Consider the following 24179-nt stretch of genomic DNA (forward strand, 5'->3'; position numbering starts at 1 on the left):
ATAGAATAATTTTTTAAATATATATATTAAAAATATATTATGAAAAATTTAAATATTGACAAAAACATTGTATATATTTGCCTATATAATGTATACCTTAAGGAAGAGCAAGAAAAATGAAAAAGACATTTTACCAACTCTGTAGGAGAATTCCTAAAGCAGTTTTAAAAGATTCCATTCACTGTTTTTAGATATTTATACAGAAAATATATAAAATTTATGCAGCTGTAATTCAATAATAAATAAACATATCTGTATAAATTTGATATTTTTTAATTCTAAATAATATATCTCTGCTGAATGTTATGAAAATCTAAGGTAGTGAGATGATAAATTTTGATTGAAATTTGTCTGAATTTGACATGTAATGATCCTGTTAAGGTGTATAGGATTATTTCTTTGCTGGTCAGGCATTGTAGCTTTTATTTCTGAATTTTCTAATTATATAGTGTCCAAAATTTGCAGATCAATTTAAAACAAAAACTGTATATTCTTTATTTGATCAAATCAATTGAATTGAAAAATACCTTTACTTATAGGTTATATTAAATGATTTATAATTTTTTTAAATTTTACACAAGTTCCTGTTTTTTTGAGGAATTTGTGTAAAATTTTCTATAGAAGTCATAAGAAGTAAGATTAACAAAATAAATTCAAAGTAAACAAAAAATAAACTCCATAGGAATTTTGTTTGTAAATTTAATTATTTTTATGGCCAATTTTTAAAAATTATGTTCATGTTAAGTTTGGAGTCGTTTTCTGCTTTGATAAAGCAATTTATCATAAATACTGAAGGCAGTAAGAAAGTAGAGGATAGAAAAACTCTGTGATTATACCAAGGAAATTCTAAAATTATTTTCTTATTAAGTTATGTACTTAATAAATTTCTATAACAAACAATCAAGTTTAAGTATAAATAGCTAATACAATATAAGTATAATTAAGTATATTATAGTTTAATATATTAAAATTATAAATATTTTGCAAAATATGCAATGATGAAATAAATAACATATCTTTATTTAAGTACGCTATCCAGTTTCCAGACCAATACATGCAATAGATAGCTTTATTTTTTTCAAATTTTAGCAAATGATATTTGAACAATTAATATGTTTTTTACAACACTAAATTTGAAATCGTAGCAGATGAAACCATACATTTTTCTAAAAGGATTGTAGTTGAAATATCTATATATAATATAAATTTAAAATAATATACAATTTAAATAAAATATAAAGTAAATAAATAAAAAAGAAAGGAAATAATATAAATTTTTCTAGATTAAAAAATATATTGTTTTGAAATCACAAATAGCAAGTGATTTTATATCTAATTTCCATAACTAGTAAGATTTATCATCTTTTAGGGGGGGGAATGTTTAGTATGATTATTTGTTACTATCTGAAATTATAACATGCACAATGGTTTAGTTGCATTTGTATATCCATGAGAATATTATAAATGCAATATGTTATCATATAGGAGCATTGGGATGCTGTAGGATTGAAAGGCGTAATCTATCATAATTCTGTAAGATTTCTATAAACCTTTAGTGTTTATTTAAAATTCTATTGAAAGGAATTCAATTAAACAGCTGTTACAGAATTTTTTGGAAACTAAACATACTGGCATTTCATTGATACAATTAGAAAATGGTCATTTGACTGCTCATGGTAGGTTCAGGGTTTATTAAATTAACAGATAATTCTATAATAAAGGATGAAGAATTGCAGTTCTTTGTGTACATATTCTTACTTAATAATTCAATAAAGATTTTAAGCTGTAAATTTATCTGCATGTAATAATATTTATTCGTAAGGTTCCAAACACAATAATTGTTTATGAAACAATGAAATATCTATATTCATTTCTAAATTAAGTTAATAATATTTCAATATTATCATTTTTCATGAGCTGAAAAATTCATATAATTGACTTTAAATCTAAATAATCTCTTTTTATGTATCATAAAATACTTTATAATGTATTCAAATGTCATATTTATACTTGGAGAATTTTCTGTTGTTTGGGCAGTATTATAATTAAAACAGTGAGAATAAAAATATCTCTGAAAATTTTTATCAACATTTTTTAGTAACTTTAAGTTAAGAAAAAATAAAATAGTGGGAAAAAATAATAATTTAATTTACAAAAATACATATATAACCTACAAAGCTTATGAATATCCAACATTTAAAACTTTTTTCCCCCCGCTTACATTTCACAACTATGCTGAATATAAATAATATACCTAGAATATTTATTCTACTCATCAACCTTAGAAATATTGCCTTTTAATATATTGTTCATAATTAGGAAATAAATTTTATTCAAAATATAAAGTTAATTTTGAAATAATTCTTTGAAACTAATGATTCTTTGTGATTTAACAAATGTTAATTTATGAATGAGTAATTATCAAGAAAATATATTGACATATTTGATAGATATTACTTAAATTTCTATGTATATTATGTAAAGCTTTTAATGTTTAATATCTTCTTGGATCAATAATTCATGTGCCATATCACATTATTATTGAGAATTGTTATTTTTCAGTGTAAAGAAATGATTATAAAAGGCCAAGCTTTTCATTTGTATTCTTAAAAAAAAAATAATAATAGTGATGAAATGTCTCCGAAATGAATGAAATATCTCTCCAAATATGATGATATGTAAATAAATATGATGATAAAAATAAAATTTATCCACATAATACAAGACAGATTACATTATGTAACATACACAAAATTTCATTTTTTTCTTTTCCCATCTATTCATATATCCTGGCATATAGTTCTTGTGTAAGTCTGATATAGGCTTCTTTTTCTTCAGGAGTCATTTTAGAAACCAACTGTTCTGTCACTTCATTCAAGGCATATTTGCGATCGCCAACTTTCACCATCACAGCATCATCTTCATCACTTTCCATTTCAGCAACTTCTAGAAAGGGGCAAAATTAAAATAAATAAAAATCTCCAAAACTGCAGGATTCATATCTCATTATATAACTATAATACATTTCTTTGATAAAAAATATACCTTTTAAATAAATATACCTGTATTTAAAAAGCTACTGAGTAAAAAAATTTATGTTTCTGAAAATTATGCCTGAAACATTAACTTATGACATCCCACATAATTGATGGTGACATATCCATTTATTAAGCTTTAAGTTATAACTGTTAGGAATAAATTAAAACTCTCTGGGTTTCAGCAACATCAATACAATTATTCTCTTTTTCAAACTTGCATATTTCTGGCTCTGAAGAGTCAACAGTTAGGTGATGCTGAATAACTGTAATGATATATTAGTTCAAATCAATGAATGATCAGAATTTGGATATAATTGAAGAAGATAATAATATATACATTGAAAGAGTAAGGAAAATATTTATTTTAAATGTGCCTATTAGTGATATAAATGGTATCCTGGAATGTGTGATAAGTGTTTTCTTTCCTTATGCTGTTAACTTTTTAAAATATTGAAATAAATAACTAGGTTTTATTTTAAAAGCAACTCAGTTGGGATTATGTGGATTCCCCCCCCCCTTCTAAAGAAAAATTAAATTCATCAATTGAACTTAACTTTTCACAATAAAGATATATACAGAAATTTTGGCCATTTTTTATTATTTCTTTATATTCAAATTTGATTTTAAAAAAGATGATTATTTGTATAACATTTATTTATTATTTTTCTAGAAATATACTAAAAGCCCTAGCTGCATTTAAGAAACATAGAAAAATTCTGAAAGTTACATTAAAATTCTCATAATGTAATTATTATCATTTTTTTTTTTTTTTCAAATTTAAAAAGAAAGGTTGTTTTGAATGTTTCATTGAATTTTAAAAACAGCATAAAACTTTGAAGGTAATTAGTGAATTTGATTTGTCACAAAAAGTAAATATATAGAGAGTGTCTCATCAAACCTTTCAAACTCAGCAAAGCTAGATTTCTCACTTAAAATGCTTAAAAATTGCTATAAAAAAAAAAACCACTTTACAACCTATAGTTTCTGTCAAAAATATGATTCAATATCTCTGTATAAAAAAATTGTATTGAGAACATGAAAACAGCTATTTGCATAAGATGTTATTGAAAATGTCAACCTCACATATTGAAACATGCTGACCGCACATGTTACAGCAATATGGTATCCGCAAAATTCTTCTCTGTATAAATATATTTCAACAGACCAGTTAATTTAAATGGCCTTATAAGAAGAAATAGGCTTGTCAATCATGGTGGCCATAAGACTAGACCCCCATTTCTAATCCAATGGCTTAAATATTTAATATCCAATTAATCGCTAATAGGAGAGATTGTAGATGATTTCAGCTTGGAAGGACAGTTTGATGGATTGGATAGTAATTGGCATACTTTCAAGCAATTCACAAGGCATTACATTGACTAAAAATCATTATAGTGGACGAAGATAAAGAACAAGTTACACTATTCACGAATGAGATACATTAACATCATATGAAATATACTGGCAGGTACAAGATGAAGCCTTTTAAATTGAGTTTAAATGATAGTTTAATATCATTCTTTGGCATTTGCAGATATGCTACAATAAATGGATATTGAAAAATATTATCATTTGCAAATAAATGTAAAAACCAATATTTATGTATCAATTTTTTTTATTTTTTTTTTCATACACTGAATATGACATTATGCTATTTTCCAAAGAGATACAATTCATTGGGCAATTTTTATGTACTCTAAGATAGGAATCTGGCAGAATTTGGATGGTCTTGATGGGACACCTTGTATACAATACACTGCCGTAATGTGTGCATGCATTTTGTAGTATGAATCATATCCAAATGGCACTCCTATTCCACCAATATATCTATTCATACTGATAATAAATGAGAGTGGATTGTGTGCATAACTAAGCTTTAATCTGAAAGTCTCATATCTAACAAAACTCATAAATAAATAACAACATTTACTGTGTGTCCCCACCCCATCTGTTTTTAAGGTACAATACCACCTATGGACAAAATGAACAACCAAATTATATTAGAGATGAAAAATTTTTACAATATGTGGATAGTTTTAATATAAATTGCACTTTTCAATACCAATTAATTTTTTTATTTAATTTTAATGTATAATAACAGACATAAGATATTTTTCAATTTAGAATATATAAAAAGTAGAATAATAGATGCATTAATAAAAGATGAATGCATCAAATCAGGCAAGTCTTTCTAAAATTGAATTTTGATATTTGCATAATTTCATTTAATTCTAAAAATGTTTCATTAAATATGTGCACTAGTGCATTTCTGTAGAATTATAAATCTGATAATGAACAATAAATTTGAAATGGCAAACTTCAATCGAGTGAAGAACAGTATAGTGATGTTCTGTTGTAAATTAAATTAATTTCTGTTGTAAATGATATCTTAATCAAAACTAAAATGTCTTAAAAAATTCTCCTCAGTTCAAAAAAAAAAAAAAAAAAAAAAGAAGAAGAAGAAGAAGAAGAAAGAAAAAGTCAAAATTATTTTTTGGAAAGTAAATATAATTTTTTAATAGTAGGAAATTTAAAAAAAAAAAAAAAACTGTTTTTTGATAAAATTTACACAGTACTTCAAAATTCTTAACAAAAGTTAAAAATGAAAAGTTAGTATGAGATTTAATATTAAAAGAAAACTATAAAAGTTTTTTAGTCCATTTTTTTAAAGAGACTGCTCTTTGAAAAATTAGTATTAAAATTGTATACCATATAATTTGAAAATTAATATGAAAAAATAAATACTTCTTTTAAAAACATAAAAGTAAAAATTGAAATAAAATGGATCTGTCTGCTACCACATCAAAAAAATTTGTATTTCACACTCAGATAGTAAAAATTATCACGCTTCAATTAAGGTTAGTGATCGCGATTTAATAAATTTAGTAGTTTTGAAGAGTTAAAATTATATTATATATTAAAAATTAAATTAAGAATTATTTAACTAACCACTTTATATGATAAAATGCATTTTTTTTCAATGGCTAATTTTCATAACAATCCAAAAAAGTATTTTTTATATTCAACGTAGGACTTTATATTGTGAAATTTTTTTACAATTATAAAATATTGCTTTAGATTCAAAATAGGAAAGATCCTATTATCATTAAGAAGATAGACAAATAATAGGATGGACTCCATTTAATGTTCCAGTCAGAACACAAATAAACACAATTTACGTAAATAATTAAAAACAGGGAATCCTATCGGACCACTCACCAGGTTCCATGAAGGACTGCTGTGCAGGTCTAGAATTTTCTTCTGATTCACTGCTACTCTCCTCATTGCTATTGTGTCCAGGAATAACCAGCTTGCCCTCTGAACCACTTTTCCTTTCATGGGCCAAAAGAGCTTCCATAATATCATCTTGTTTCGACATAGTAGTAGTAATTTCAGGCATAGTATTTTGTACTTTTTCTTGACCCCATGCAAAATTAGATGTCTAAAATTTAAAATAAAAAGTTTATTGCTACATTATGAGTCCAAACTCATATGCACTAATATAGATCATCATTGTTTCAATATTTAATGACAAATCTTGAAATTTCATAACAAAAATTTGTCCAAAAAAAATATGTGGAATGATTACAAGCAACCTTTTGTCTAAGAAATTTTTAAAAAAGAAAAAAAAATTAGATTCAAAATGGAATGAACAGTATGCAGCTGTTAAAATTTAAATGAACAGTTGAGATATTTGTGACCATGTTTTCAAACATAAAATACCAAAATAGTACATAATAATAAATAAAAATAAGATGTAATATCAATCAGACATAATCAAATGTCAGGATCATTTCACATATTTAAAAAAAATAATCTAAAGAAATATAGGAGATTTGGTATGAAAGTAACTTTTTTGGAATAATTTTAACCATACAATTTTTAATTAATGCTACTATGTTTTAAACATTGCTTAAATTTTCATTGCTTATATTTATATATTAATTATTCTAGATAGTGATACTTTTTTAATATAATATAATAAATAATATAAAAGTATTTTAATAAATATTTTTCTGCATCTTAATCGTGAATTGTTATAGATGAATTTTGAAAATAAAATCATAAAATCAAAATATAAGCATCAGCCATGCATTCTACAACTAAATCACTATTTTAACAAAGAAAAATATTTCGTAAATAGAATATATATATGTTTATGTACAATAATCTATGATCATTTATTTATACATATAAATTTTTGCATATTTAACAACCTCAAGATGATTTTTTTTAAATGATGTTCATGACACCTGAAAAAAATTTTATCTTAACATTTCATTCATCCAATTTTAATTTCAAAATCTAATTAATTTGCAAATTAACATTGAAATTTAAGAATAACTATATAATTTTCAAAAATTCATTTCAAAGTTTTAAAATTTCCCATTTCCATTAAGCAATTTCCATTAAGTGAAAAAATGTATGTTTTTATACAAATGTCAAATAATATAGCTGATATTTATTTTCTGTAAAATTTATAAAAGCTGCAAATACAATTTCAAATACCTTTTAAATAGCATTTTAGAACAGTAACTATGATAAAATTAACTAATCTTAAATGCAAGAATGTAATACAAATGAAAATAAGATTTAAAAATTAAGAACATTTTCTGTTTTTAAAGAGAAAAAAATATTTATACCATGATAAGATAGTAAAAATCATAAAATTTTGGTGAATTCATATGAGCATTTAGATTATTCACAGATTTTATTGTTAAATTGATGAGTTTTGCAAATTAAATAAATATCCCTCACATTTGTTTTAAATTTTTTTTTAACTTTTTCTTTCGGGTTTATAGCATGTAAAATCTTACCTCTTTTGGTTCTTTCTTTACTGTACTTTCAACCATCCAAATTGGTTGTTCTTTCTTTTCCTGCAGTGCTGCCATATTTGCTGAATCATCTGTTCCAAAGTTTACAGTGATACCCTGAGAATTACCATAATCATAATTCTTGTTTCTGGTAGCATCACCACTCCAGGTAGTATGGTTCATATTTTCATTATTAGCATTAGGTCGTGTAACCTTATTTGTACTAGCATCTCTGCAAAATAAAAGAATAATTATTTATAAATGAATCTCAATAAGATAATTTATAAATAAAAATAAGTTGGTATATTATAGTGTATATATAAGAGATACAAAACATTAAAATACAGAATTCTTTTTAAAAATTCAATTCAATTATAATAGCTACAGCAAAGAATAGATGAGTGTTACAAAACTTATTTTATTGTTAAGTTAGCCACCTTTGGCAATTAAAATTATACATAATCAGTAGTTCAATGTAAATACTAATTATATACAATTTTAATTAAATTTCTTATGACTTTATGTTTTGTTAAAATTATTCTTATGTTATATTACATTTGTTAATTAAATGCATGAACATTGTTTATAGAGTGGGTCTAATGATATAAAAATATCATTAAAAATATAATAATTGGATAATCTATGTTTTGATTGCACATTGTATTCCAGAGAATTTACTTTTTGATTTCACAAGTAAACTGAGCAGATACTAAAATTTTTATTCCTAAGCTTTCAACAATAAAAATTTTTTGACAGAACAGTGAAAATGATCTGATATCCATTATTAAAATGAAATATTCTATTGAAAACAGTTGATTTAAAATGAAGCCTAAATATTTATTATTTTGACTCAAATAAATAAAAATAAAATAAGGAAAGAGATGCATAACTGGTCATATATAGAAGCAATAATTTTGATTTGAAAAAAAAAAAAAATCACACAGTAGGTGATAATAAAATAGAAAATTCTCTGTTTAACATTATATTTTTCCTTGAAGCACTGAAATGCTTTCAATTATTCTTTTTAATTTATTATATTTATTTGCATGGATATCTCATTACTTTTTTAAAATTTATATTTCAAGGAAGAATAAAACTATATAGGTTATATTATCAGTTCTAAAACCTAGTTTTAAAATTGATATTTCTGAATTAATTAGAATTGATAAAAAAAAGAATGCTATTCAACTTATTATATTTATATTCAGTTTTATATTTATTACTGATTTCATTGCTTGAAATGCCATTTTTTCCATAAAAGGTTATTTTATAAATAAAAATAATTCTACAATAAATAGAGTACAAAATTATACAAACACACATTCAAGTTGAATAAATTAAGTTGAATTTTATTATTCATTTTGAATAACATATCAGTAATAATAATAATATCAGTAAGAAATTAGTATTTTGATGAAATATATGTTTTTTTGTATCATGCATATAAAACTATTTTAGAATCTCTCCAAATTAATCAAACTGATTATTTTAAACCTACCAAGAAATAAAATCTTGCAAGAGACAAAGATTATATTAGAAATCCAATAACAAAATATATTTTTTTCCCCTAAATGTTCCATGAAAGAATGAATGCAAGAATTACTATTTTTTCTCATACTGATTACCAAAAGAACTTAAAATTATAAAGAAAAAAAATCCATATACCTCCATAAAAAGAAAAATATACAAAATTAAATATTTATGCTATAAAATCAGCTCAAAAACAATAATCACCATGCACAAATATGGGTGAAAAATGATAGTTTTTAACTACAGCCAGTTGTTAACATATATACCAAAATTGGCAGCCTACCACAAGTTTCAGCAAAAATTGAAAAAAAACACAAATTTTCCAGCTTATAGTTGAGATACTTTAAGCATCTGGTATGAATTTTGGCTGCTGTCATGCTAGCAGAAAGTTATAGACCATTTACATTATATCTAAAGCATTCAAATTCCATACCTCTACAGTTACAATAATTAGAGTAAAACTAAAATGGCATAATATATATGAAAAAATGCACACAGTATTTATTTGTAACATTTTTATAAATTAGCCCTGATGACTCCATGGGAAAAAAAACAACAAATAGCTTGTAAATTTAATGAAATTATTAAACAATATAAATATGCAATATTTAAATAAACATATTTAAAATAAAGGCAAGAGTATAACATTATTACTATTTTTCTTTTAGTCAAAGAAAAAAGAAAATAAGTTATAAAAAGGATAAAACTATACTTCTTAATCTGTGAAAGATCTGTAGGTTCCGGTTCCAATATTTCTGGAGCAAGTTTGATGTCATCAACATCTCGCAGGAGATTATATAGAGGCTCAATTTGCTCATTAAATCTTGCCAACATTAATCGTGAATCAGTTTTAGGAAGGGCGCTCTCATCTTCAATGATAGGCTGTTCACAAAAGCTACAACGGAATTCACCAGTCATAAAATCAATCAACTGATCAGCTTCTAAATCAGTAAAAGTTTTTTCACAATGTGTGCATTTAAAGGATGCTCTACTTGTAGAATCTCGCTCTTCGGTTTCAATCTTTCGACGCATGTGGTCAAGTTTGTACTTCACAACATTCACAAAAATCTGAAAAGCCAACCATCTGACATGTTTATATATTTCAAATGTCATAAATATAAAATGATAAAAAAAAAATCATCAATGAATATCAGTAGATAGCATCAACAAACATAAACTAAAAATAAAAATCACAAATGAACTAGATAACTTTGGCAGAATTCTTAAAATTAACACCCTCTCCCACCTAATTCTTCAATCCCTAATAGCAAATATATCTAAGAATAAATGTATGTGTGTTAGCGTTCTACAGGCCAGACCGTTTGATCTACAGCTACCAATTTAGCTGGAGGACAGAAATGTGCACCTTGGAGCTATTTTTTTAAAATTTTGAATCATAATTTTAATTAACTGAAAATTAAGCAAAATTTTGGTGCTTTTCAATGATAACTTCCGAAAATATTATCTCACAAAAATGATTTTTATATCAAGTTGAAAGTTCAAAAAATTATTTTTCAATGATACTAATGTTTTAACCTATAAATTAATTTCCTTTTAATGAATTTTTAAAAAAATAATTTAATTATATTTTTCAGCAATTTATTTCACGGAAATAAAATTAAATTTAGCTTGCACGAGCACGTTACACGTAACATGGGAAAGAATTACCTTTTATCAATTATTGCCATCACATTGATAAAAGCTCAAATTAAAAAATAAGTTAACCATTAAATTAAATTAAGAAAAATGTAATATTTATTATGTGTCTACATAAAAAGAAATAAATATAAAATATGATATTTTCTAAAAAATAAAAGCAAAGAACAGTTTTTAAGATCTTTTACAACATCTACATTATTAATTCAATAAATCAGCTTTATTTAAAGCAAACATGGTTTAATATATATCATTCGAATTCAGGGCTCAATGGCTAATTTGTAAACGTTTAATAATAGAAATACATGTTCTAAAATGGTCTAAATGAGGTAAATAATTATATTTTTTGTAATTTGATCCAATAAATGCTCTAATAAATTACAAATAGTTCAGCTTTTATCTAGATCCTCTGTTCGGTGAATCATATTTACAAAATAGTCTTGAGACACTAATATATTAAATAAAAAGAGTTGTACTCCAATGAATTACATCAGTCAATAAAACTAACTGATTTATGAAAATTTAAACATTACTATTCAATAAAAATGGACGATTTTAGATCACTTCATTGACCATCTCAAAAATAATACCCCAATCAGCACCTAGGGATTCTCAAGACTGATTGGCCTAAGCTTATGAAAATGTTGATTGTTCTAACACATTCTACTCAAAACTTCATAAATCGATCAGATTTGATAACAGAAAATAGAAACATTCATTTATATATAAAAGTTGAAGTGTCGACATTATTTTGCAGAACATGATTCTTTGGGACCAAAAGACTGTATAAAATTTAGAATTCATAATTTTTAAGAACTCATATTCATATTTTTTATAGACCGAAACAAAATAAAATATTATTATTCCCACCATTTAAATCCTTTTGAAAGTAAAATTAAATTTTATGATGAATTTGCGAAATTTTTGATGAATAGTTCTTGCAATATTACATAAATTATGAAAATTATACTGTAGTGTAGATATAACTTAAATGCTTAACAACTCTGTTTTCAGTGCTAATATTTAAAAAAAAAATGTTTGTTTTCAGTAAAAAAATGTTTTTTTTTTAAATATTAATTGCAGTTTAATCTTTTCCACTCTAATTTAAAGTTGAAATTTTATGAGAGCTGACAGAAAATCGGTGAGATACATAGAATATTACGGTTTAAGGTCTTTATAATAGTATCAGTGAATTATATGACTATCAAAATTTGAAGCTTAAAAACGTTTTGATGAAGAGCATTAAGAATGGTGAATTAGCTGATCGCCAAAGGCAGCTAGTTTACAATACATCTAACTCTAACAGGAGTAATAAAATTGATCTTAAATTTTAATTTTCCAAAGGAACAAAAATTATTAATTAGGAAATTTCATTTTGTATCTTTTTAAGAAAGTGTCATGAGGAATTCTTAGAAAGATAGAATTATTACAGAAAATATTTTTTATTTAAAATAAATTCTTTTCAATTTCTATTCACATATGAAATCCTAAATGAAAATTGTTCATAAAGTTTATTATTATATGTATATGAATTCTTTCAAATTTTAATAGCTATTATATAAGATAATCATTTTTGGAAAACTAGTAGCCACTATTTTCATGGCTACACCTGTATTTATTTGTTTTTTATTGTATTTATTGTAAGTAAAAGGGAAAACATACATCAGTATGTTCTACAATTATGACCATACAAAAAACTGGAAATGAGTAAATCATGTTTAAATTAACTTTGATAAACTAATTAAAAATTGGTGAAAATGATTGCATGATGCCATAATAAAGTAATTTTTTTTTTTTTTAAATTTTAAGATGGTGTGAAAATAATTTCTGTATAGTGATTTGTTCAAAAGTTATAGGAGAGAAGTTTAATGTTTTTAAGCCCTCCTTTCAACACTGTTAAAGGAGTGCAGATCTTTTTTAATAGCTTAGCTAATTTTTCTAGGTGTTAAGAATATATGTGCTGAAATTCATTTGAATTTGTCAAGAAGTGTAGAGTTGAATAAGGTTATAACAAACAGACATTCAATTATATATATATATATATATATATATATATATATATATGTTACAGTGAAACCTGAAATCAGTTAAAACCTGAATTAATTAGGTAAAACACATTTTAACTAACAGTGATATGGAGAACCCAAATTAACTGTGTAAAACGTGTTCTAACTGACAGCACAAGGGAAAATCCAAATAAACTAGGTAAAATGTGTACTAACTGACAGCACTAGGGAAAACCCATTTTATTCATGTTTTGACAAATTTGTAAGGCAATATAATTTGCATCTATCCAAAATTATTGTGCTAAACTATACTTACTAAAACAGTGTTTGAAGAAAGAACCTATCATTAAGGAAAAATTTCTTTATTTGAATATTGTTTAATATAGTACCATCATTACATATTACTTATTTCAACAAGGCAAACTATTGTGGCACTTAGAATTGCAAAGGGAACCATTTTTTATACTGAAATATCTCTTTGAAGAACAAACTTTTTTGCAACAGAGAGTGAACCCTTGTCTATTTTCTACAGCTTCTTTTCTTACTGCTGTTCTTAATGAAATTCAGTACTTGTTCTTGAATCCAGTAAATTTGCGGCAATACATCGAATTCATATCTGAAAATCAGTGAATATATTAAATTTTTGTATCAAACTTGTACCCTGATTAGCTGTAGTCTACTGAATAAATATTTATAAAATTAATATAAATAATAACCATATATTTACTGAATAAATACTGAACTAATTAAGTTTAAATATCATCTTTTACCTCTAATACATTTTATTCAAAAACTCTTATCTTTTGTGCGAAGTTTATAGAGGCTGTTTTCAATTTTTGTAAGCACTACACCGATGACATTTCACAAATCAGCTTTTGTTCTATCAATATCTGAAATGGGAACAACATTACCTACAGTATCAAACTCTGGATGTGTTGCATCAGAGATCTTTTTTATTCATTTGGCTAGCTTTATTAAATTTTCTTTGGCTTCTCTCCAAATATAAAAATGTTGGTTATTCACTAGCAAGCATATGCTCCCTTGATTGTGCTTGTTCAGTTTCTTGCTTTTCTGTACCCAAGTCTTTGAAAATTTTCTGAAGTTCATCCTTGCTTTCAATATTTTTTATAATATCTCATGGCAAGGTTGAGTTTGCCATTCCAACTCTTGCTTCAATCCAAACATAGAACTGTACAGTGACTGTTTAATTCCTGAATATAGAGCTCTGTTTTAATGAATTGGACAAAATAAAGTTCATTGGACCATTTTGTAGTTTGATTACCTTTTATCCATGAAGCCAACATATTTTCTATGTCTTGGTTGACCCTCTCAACCAAACCCTGCGATTGGCTGTGATGAAGTTATTCTGTTTGTTTCTTTGTTTTATGCAAAAAAACTGTAATTGTCCAAGAAATTTATTTTGCCAATTTTTGGGGCAAAAAGCATTAATATTTTCTTCCTTATCGTAAATAAATCAATAGAAGAAGCACGTTCCAGCATGAAAAAACTAAACGACTGCACTTGCTTTGAAAATTTCACTAGCAAGAAATTTAGATTTATATGGATTTAACTGAACAACATCAGAAATAATTAGAGAAAACAGGTTCTCCCTAGTGCTGTCAGTTAGAATGTATTTTCTCCATTTGATTCGGGTTCAGCATTGTAAGTTAGAATGTGTTTTTCCTAGTTAATTTGAGTTCTCCCTAGGGCTGTCAGTTTGACTGATTTCAGGTTTTCATTGTAACATATATATATATATATATATACCCATTAAAACATAGGGAATTTTTTTATAATCCCATAATAAAGTATTTTTTTATCCTGTAATTAAAAAGCAAATATATATATATATATATTATCTCATTAAGGTTCAATAACAAAAAAAAAAAAAAAAATAGAAGAACAGAGTAATTCAAATTAAAGATATATAATTTAGAGTACAATAAATTTCATTCACATAAAAGATAAATCACAGTATCTTTATTTTCATTGTAATATTGTTTGCTTTTTTATTGTTAATTAACCAGGAGTAATGACCATCATGCGATGGGAATTTAAATTAGTATGATTTGACATTTCTTTGGAAAAACATAATATTTTTGAGAAAAAAATATTTCCTTAAAAATAACAATCATAAAAATGTTCAAAATGTAATTAACCTGAAATAATTTTTATAAAAAAATGAAACACACCTTATAGTTAATGTAGTAATAATTTTGTCGAGTAGCTTTACCGTCTGATCCAGTTTCCATTCGCAACCTGACTTTAACAAAACGATCATTCTTTAGCTGAGCAATGACAGAACGTAGTTGTTTTCTTTCAAACTTTAACAATTCAACTAAGTCATCTTCTTTCATGCATGGATTACGTATCAACATATCCATCAAAATAGCATGCTCTACATTATAAAAGCCTCTCATCACTAAACGAACCAATCTCTTCAGAGAAGTTGGCACCTCAGAAACAACAGTAGACATTTTGGACTAAAATAATAAATAAGTAAATAAATGAAAGAGTATAATATAAATTAATTTTAGAAGAATTAGAAGTAATCTATATAGCTTCAATAAATAACAAAAAAATCTATGAATGATATTTTATAAAATATAACCTCTCCAATTGCTTAGTCAGTTTAGTAAGAATAATTAAAATATTGCAAAATAGGTACTAAGCTTATTAACCATAAAAATCATTTTAATTCAAATTAAATCTTACAATATTCATTCAATTTACATGTTCTTTCATATTATTTTTATATTCTTTTAAATATACTATACTTTTAGAAATAGCCATATTCAAAGACAATTTTTTTATGAGTTAAATGAATTATAATGGTTTTGCTATCATCATGTAAAATCTTTTTTTTTTTTTTTTTCCCTGTAATCATGCAAGACTAAGAAAATTCTATATGCTTGAAAATTTAACAAAACTGAAATAAATAATTGTTTACATCTTTAAACTAAGGTTTCATGAGAGAAAGATAAATCATTAAACATATTTTTACGGAATAAAAAGATTATTAATTGAAACAAACCTCGAAATGTCATCATTGTGAATTGAACCAATTCAGTAAGATGTCATGACTGTTGTTAGCAAGGAATAGTCAAAAGAGAAAGTAATTTTAAAATGACTTCAATAAACAAAAAATTTCATTTGATTTTATTCATATGCTTTTTAAAACAAATCAATGCCAACTTAGAAATATAAATACAAAATTCAAAAACAAGAACAGTTAATTTATTAAACTCCCACTAAACCAGAGCTTCATTTATGAAGGATTTATTCAATGATCATTTTTTAATTTTAAAAATACATATAAATTATCCATATTTTTTAAAAGTAAATACAACATTTAAAATTCATTTATATTTTTTTTTAAAATAATTCTAGTAACATATGAATATTTAAATAAACTTTCCACATTTATGTTTCTTTCATATAGGAATAATCAATACACACAGGAAGTTATTTCACTCAAAAAAAAATTAACAATAAGCTTACTTTATTTAATAACAGTACTTGTTAATATACTTATTAAATATTTATCTGTTAGAAATTTATCCAGAAACAATATTAATAATCAAATTTATAAAGAAAAAAAAACATTTTGCATAACAATTTTGAACAGAAAATGTTTAATAATTACACGGATAATGAAATTTATATGCATTTCAACACCAATTAGTTAACAACAAATTTTTGTATGAAAAAATAGACATTAAAAAATCTAAAAATATTACTTTTCATCTATTGCTTACAAAATGAGACAATTTAAACAAGCATTAAACTAACAAGGGTATTAAAATATATTTCTCAACAGATGATTTGTTGTCTATATAAGCTTTTTGAAAATACATGAGATTTATAACTTATTTCTCATAAAATGATTTCGTTTATACATTATATGATGAGAATATTATATGGATGTAATCTAAAATATTAAGCTATACATAGCACGAAAATTTTAGAAACTTACTCGGATTATGAAATGTATCTAAATATTTCTACCATAAAATTTAAATATGTCTCAATTTGCCGGAAGCATGAAATTTTTAATTTTCTTTCTACTCCATCTTCAACCGTTTTAAAAAACTTACTAAAATTGAACATAATATGGTGAGAATTCGTCAGTTATATCGACAAACATCAAAAAATAATATACAACTATTTTTTTGTATACTTTTTTTCAATAGAAACAATTTAATTGAATTCATTTCAAATCTGTCGTTTGTTCAAGAGTTGACGCTGACTACAGATGTTGGCTTTACCACTAATGCTCAAATATTATAATTCCATTTGTTGGGCAAACCTAAATTTATTGAATGTTTCTGGCTACCATAGTTAAAACATTATCCCTGAAAGGGCTATTTTTTCTTATCAGCCAGATTATCGATAACATAATAGTCATGCGCTGTTGACTCGGAGAAGAAGAACTGGTCCACGCTGATTTTATCTTCCATCGCGGGAATGTTTGTAAACATGAAGGACAAAACTCGTTTCTTGATAGATAATAAATATCTTAGAGTAGCCGGAACGATTGTAATTTCTGTGCTTAGATCTCTCAGTGTAGCGTGAAACGAGCATTAAATTGTTCTTGATAAGTTTTTTATTCTATATTTATCTGCTGGAGAGAAATAAAGCAAAGATGGCTTTATCTGTGTTGAAAACTTCTATCAGACGTATTTGTGGTCAGTATATTATTGAGAAATCAGTCTCTAGCTTTCAAATTAAAAACCAGTTTTTGCGAAGGAGAATGATAAAGACTGATATTTTTAGATTTTGCAATGCTCAAAGCAATGGATGGTAAGTCAAATTTATTGTAAAATATCATGGAAGTTTATGAAATTAGTCATACTGTACTATTTTAATAAGAAATAGAAGATTTTTAGAAAAATGATGATACCAAAGTTTGTCATAATTCAATTACCTGACAAGTTTTCACTTGTATGTTCCTAACTTAAAGATATTTTACTAAATTATCTGCTGTTACTTTTTACTTTGAAATATCTATATCGGTAAAATACATTTGATATTTAAAAATAATATTGATATATTTTTTAAACTAAATTCTATGCTACATTATTCTGACATTAATACCAAAAGAAATGCAGTACCATCAATAAGGATGTACTCTGTGTACTTGTTTTAATTTAAGGCTTTAAGTTCTGTCATTTCTTTGTAATAGAAATAACATTGTTGGGACATCTGAATTTTACATATTTCTAATATTTTGTTTTATTAAATGCTCATGTGTAAATTTTTTTATAAATTTTATTTATTTTTTTAAATATAGTTTCAGTAAGTAGTATTTGCTAACAGAAATAAATGTATTTGACATGTTTTCTTTAAGTTTAATTTTATTTTAAAATTTAGTACTTTTTTCATTTCTTATTAAACCTTGAGGGAGAAAAAAATTCATAAGAAACTTTTTTGTGCTGTTTTGATGTCCAAGTACTTTTTAAAGCTATTTAATGAATCTATTTTCATTTGTTTTAGGTAACCTACTTTAAATATTAATATCAAAAACCTTTCAATGATTCATCATTCATAAAAATTCCTAAGACTACCAAAAGTGATTAAAAACACAGAAAAAGCTAGCAATATATATATATGTTATTATAAAATAAATTATTTTACATCTGGAAAAGAGATATTTAAGTACATTTATACCATCACAAAATCTAGTTATTTCTTTAAGTGTTATTTACTAGAGAAAGTCATTGTTTTAGAATTGGTATCATAGTTAATATTAGAATTCTTAGCATTTTGTTAGAATATTAGCCAGTTAGAGAAAAATCAAAGACATTTCATATAAAATGCTGATTTTAAATATTGAAAAATTTATCTTTGCCAAAGGAATAAAATAATAATGCCATAAATAAATTGCATTTATTTGTAAGAATTTTTTAATCCTTTTTTTATTTCCTTTTTCAAAAGTTAATAAAGCATTTTATTTAAGTGATGATAGTAGTAAGTATTTAAAGTGAAATATATAAATTATGTATATCACATTCTTTTATCTTCTATTAAAGTATTTATTACAATATGAATAGTAATCGAAATTTCAGAATTATATTGATTTTATGTTTTGTAGGGTAACTATTATATTTGAGAAATCAGATGGAACTCGATTAAAAAGATTGGGCAAAATTGGAGAAAAAGTTCAACAAGTGATTGGAAAAGATAATCCTGATTTTCCTGGATATGGTATTTTAATATTTTTATTCAGAATGGAAATAAGTGCCAGTTGTTATTGTTATATACTTATAAGGGTTTAGTGTATCCCAAAATATGTTTGAATAAATATTACTGTTCATTTTAAGAGGAATTCTTTATATAATTATCAGAATTAATATTATCAGTATATGTCTTTTTCTTTCAGTCTCTGACTTAATAATGAAAAAAGTATATTTTTTTTAAAAAAAAAAGATTGTGTGCATTCATTTTGATGCGCATAAGTCATTAGTCCAGTCAAAACAAGTTATTTTATATTTTAAACTGAACATTATACTATGCACAGATTTTTCATATAAAATATGAATTTTATTTCTTTTTAAGTCGACATACTTGATATTCAGTGAATTATATTTATAAATATGATGAAATCTCCATTTATTGAACTCTAGTTTGTTGAAAATCGCAATGTATTGAACTTTTTTCACCAGTCAATGGTCTTCTATTGAAAAATACTTTCTGTATGCTATTTGCATAAAATATTATGTATAGTTCTGCAGTTCAAAAGGCAGAGATTGATTTCTTTCATAAAAAGTTATATATATTAAATAATTAGGAGGAGACTGCTTTACTAATTCTTACTACAATAAAAATTCTTCGAATATTCGAAGTCATTGAAGAAAAGAAAAACAAATGTTTTCTAATGAGTCATATATTATTCTTAGCATCTGTTCTATGAATCTCTCTCCTAATTGAAAGGAATTTTTTACTTTAAATTCAGTTTAATTTAAGATTTATTTTAGAAAACATGGCTCTTAAATGGAAATCTTTAAGTGTGAAAGAAAAATGTACTTTTATAAAAGACATTGATAGTTTTATAAAAGACATTGATAGATGAAAAGATTTAAAAAACAAAAATTACAAAATATTGTACTTAAGTTTTCAAGAATTTTGAAAAAAAAAAAAATTATATTATTTGTACATTTTTCTCTCTCCTATATGAAGTACACAAAGAGAAAGTATTGTAATCGCCTTAAAATTAGAGCTTGAGATTTTGATGAATCTTTACATCTCTGACCTTGCTGATATCTGTAAACATAATAAATAAAAGGAATGCTTTAAGATAGATTGGTGAAATTTGGCATATAATTTTTACATCAAATTTTGACAAAATTTCTTTCAGACAAAGTCAATCTGTCTGTTTGTTCAAATATAAGTTTACATGTTAACTATAAAGTAAAGAGGAAGAGATGTGTAAAATTTGGAACATAATTCATCAAAGAGTTGGCTATATATCAACTTGTGCTTCCACAAAAATGTAAACATGATAACTTTAAAGTGCAATGATTTAAATATATGAAATTTTGTACATGATTTTGTGACTATATTTATAGTTTTGTGCCAAGTTTATTTTGATTGTTTGAGAGGAAAAAAAGAAACCCAAAATGCAAATTTGATGTTCTAATATATATATTAACTATTACTTATATATTAACCGCATGGCAGCAATTAAGCTCACAAAAAAAAAATGTCACCAGAGGTTGTGTATTAATACACTTTTTTGCAACCATTGTTTCTCAGTTGCACACACTGAATAGTATACAAGTACATTTATTAGAGAGTATAATGGAAAATTTGGGAAGATTACTACCACTGGTTTTAAATTAATTCAGTTGATTCTGTAAGTTTTGTAAATTTTTCATAGCCATATAAATTTGCTATGCATTTTGTGTTTTAGTAAAATTTATTATGCATTTCTTTCTTGAATAATAGTATAATTTCATCTGATTTTTGGTTAATTTTCTATTTTGTCACAGGAGAATGTGATGGAACTATGAGTTGCTCTTGTTGCCATGTGATCCTTTCTAAAGAAGATTATGATAAGTTTGATGTGGATAAAAGAATGAAAACAAAGGAAGAAGATTTGATATTAAGCGCATCAATAAATCCTACTCCTACGTAAGATGAATTTTATTTTAATTATAATTATCTCCTGAAGATAAATATATCTTTTATTAAGTTTATTTCCACTATTTTCTGCCTAAAGAACTATATGATTTTTACTATATATATATATAGTATATTAAGATATTGGTGAATTTTATGTTAAACATGTGCAAATTTTTAGGAATTTTCTGTGAGAGGCTTCAATACCTTTAAATAATACTTAAATTCTTCTCAATTCATTGCACAATTCTTTTGTAATTACTTTTTTAAAAAACTGTAAATTGTTGTAATGAAATAGCTAAATAAAATTTAAATCAGATTATATTAGTTGATGTCATTAGCTCAGAATCAATCTTAGTTTAAACAGTTTTTATCATTCTGAAAATGTCAAAATAATAAAAATACCCCCCCCCAAGTGAATTTTGCAAAAAAAAAAAAAAAAAAAAAAAAAAAAAAACTTAAAAAGTTTATTGCTAACCAGTGTAGAATCATCACAAAATGACTACCTTGATATGGATGAGATTAATACATAGGTTCTGGCCTTTTGCAAAGAAGGCATAAAAATCTAATATACCAATATACCAATAAAATATACCAATATACCAATAAAATAAATGTGTTCCACCAAACAGTCTTAATTTGTTTACAAGCAGAGTTGGGCTTTTTTTTTTTTTTTTTTTTTTTCTAATGTCAAAGAGCAAAAATATTGCTTTATCTGAATTCAGTTCTGCAATTTTATTTTCTAGTTGGCTGTCTTTGGTGACCAGCTGGTTTAACAGGAATAATAGTCATGTTTAATTTTTTTGTTAAATCTCTTACCTGTAATTAGATGTTCCTGATAGTATTTTTCAGCACATCTTGAGATAAAGCTTATTATTTTAATAGAATTTACCTATTATATTTATTGTGAGCATGAACCTTTCTAATGGAGTCAACACCTGTAAAATCATTCTACTATTAAAAATATAACCATCTTGACATTTAAGGGGACAATAGACTTATTAGACATTTTTGAGAACAATTCACTTAGGGTAATGAAATTTTTTAGGCAAAATAATATTAAATTTATTGCAGTTAACTATGTATTCAAATATAAATATGTCAAATATCTTTCAAAACCAAATATACTATGCTTAAAATTTTTTTTAAAAACTATTATTTTTAAAAACTTTTTAAAATATTCCTGTTATTTTTTATTATCTGATGTATATTTATGTGGAATTAAATGTTATGTGTACGATTTTTTAATTCAAATTGAAAGTTAATTTTAAAAAAAAATATTTTTATGCACATGCATTGAATTTTCAAAGGAATTTCGGTTTTTCTGTGCTAATATTGATTTTAATTTATCTAAAAGAATTCAAAATATAAAATGTATGCCCTGATTTATTTTAATGTTTAACTGAAATCTTCGTTATCAGTCTTATGTAATTTTCTCTAAAATAAGATGCCTGGAACACTTTGATGTAATTATAATATTGTTTTAAGAAAAATTCATTTTATTTATTCTTTAAAGCACTTCAAATATTTTTTTTATTGAACAAAATATTTTTAAGTGCTATTTTAGATGAATATCTGCATTTTGGTAATAAAACAATAGAAAAAATATTTAATGTTTTTTGTCATTAAATTTTTGGTTTTTATTTTGAAGTCCTTTGTTCCTTTAATTGCCTTTCTGAATTCTGTAACTTCATTTTCTTAAAATGGTCAATAGAAAGAAATCACGCAATTAAATATTTGTAGAAATCATAAAAATGATTTAATTTTCATTGCAACACTAAAAAGTATCATTGGAAATTTTGTTATTTAATTTATTAAAATTAGCGAAAAAATCTTGTGGCTATAAAATTAGTATCACTGAAAAAGTAATTAGTAATGAAAAAATTTGCAGACAGTCTAGAATTCATTTTTAATGATATTTTTTGAAGTTATGAAGGGAAAAAGTTGGCATTTCATCTAATTTTTAATTAATTAAAATTTCAACTAATAATTCCAAGTTACAGTTCACAGTGGGGAATTTCCAACCGGTCACTTGGTTTAGAAGAGGCTTGCAAACAATTCTTTTAAAAAGTTATTATAACTCATTACTATTATATTCAATGAATTACAATAAATGTATCCCCCCTTTTAATATATAAATTTTGTCTTGCTAAATTCTACGTAATAAATAAATTGTTTATCATTTTTTCTGTATGCAAATATAAACCTTCTTTTAATTTCTTATTTCAAATAATGTTAAATTGTCGATTCCTTTCCTTGCATTTTCCATTCCTTAAAACCATATTCCATTATAACTACAATATGAGTGTTTTTCACACATCTTCTCAATCTGGAATATATATAAGAAAAGAAAAAAAAAAAAAGAGGATTTTTTTAGATTTAGCTGGTATCCCTGTTTAAAGTTTTATATATTTTAATTACTATATATGTTGTATACATTGTATATAGATTATAAGACTGATATATATAATTAGTAATGTATAGTTAGCTAGTGATTATCTTTTTTATTAATAAAGCTTCCTTTGAATACTTATTTTAATCATATTATTTTATTTATTTATAGCTCAAGATTAGGTTGCTGCTTAACAATTGAGCCAGCAATGGACGGTATAGTTTTAAAACTTCCACCTGAAGTAAAAGATTTGAAACAAATGTAAAAATACACATAATATTGTGTATTGATGTTTATAAACTTTTATTTTGTTTTTGTCTATACTTACTTTACATGTTTTAATTCCATGTACAAAAGTATATTAGCAACACATATTTTGTTCAAAAGTATAATAATTTTATATAATTGATTTATTTTCTAAAGATCAAGCACAAAAAAATATATAACAAATTGTAATTTGTGCTTACCATTTAAACAAACTCTCTGATTTGTTAACATTTTAATTTTAAAAAATTTCTTTTAAATACATATATATTTAAATGTTTTTAAATTTTATTTTATTTAAAAATGATAATTTATCATTGTTTACTTTTACATTTTTCAAGAAGTAAGTTAATATTTT

General features: G+C 24.5%; 2 protein-coding genes across 3 annotated transcripts; one reads left to right on the forward strand and one right to left on the reverse strand.

The window, feature by feature from the left end:
- Window positions 1–2689: 2689 nt before the first annotated feature.
- On the reverse strand, window positions 2690–17250 carry LOC129985322 (general transcription factor IIE subunit 1-like). Of its 2 annotated transcripts, none has more exons than XM_056095306.1 (6): window positions 17021–17250; window positions 15237–15527; window positions 10095–10450; window positions 7856–8084; window positions 6258–6480; window positions 2690–2946 (listed from the first exon to the last, which is right to left on the reverse strand). In XM_056095306.1, the coding sequence occupies exons 2-6, from the start codon at window positions 15519–15521 to the stop codon at window positions 2777–2779; spliced, it is 1263 nt and encodes a 420-aa protein (XP_055951281.1). In that variant the 5' UTR covers window positions 15522–15527; window positions 17021–17250; the 3' UTR covers window positions 2690–2776. The 2 variants fall into 2 exon arrangements, with proteins under 2 accessions (XP_055951281.1, XP_055951282.1); XM_056095307.1 differs by having other exon boundaries at window positions 17142–17238.
- A 190-nt stretch (window positions 17251–17440) lies between these two features.
- LOC129985324 (adrenodoxin-like) lies at window positions 17441–23880 on the forward strand. Its single transcript, XM_056095308.1, has 4 exons — window positions 17441–17847; window positions 19139–19251; window positions 21036–21177; window positions 23729–23880. Exons 1-4 carry the CDS (start codon window positions 17690–17692, stop codon window positions 23820–23822), a joined length of 507 nt encoding a protein of 168 aa, XP_055951283.1. The 5' UTR covers window positions 17441–17689; the 3' UTR covers window positions 23823–23880.
- The last annotated feature ends 299 nt before the right edge of the window (window positions 23881–24179 follow it).

This window comes from Argiope bruennichi, chromosome 9 (assembly GCF_947563725.1).
Source record: "Argiope bruennichi chromosome 9, qqArgBrue1.1, whole genome shotgun sequence".
NCBI lineage: Eukaryota > Metazoa > Arthropoda > Arachnida > Araneae > Araneidae > Argiope > Argiope bruennichi.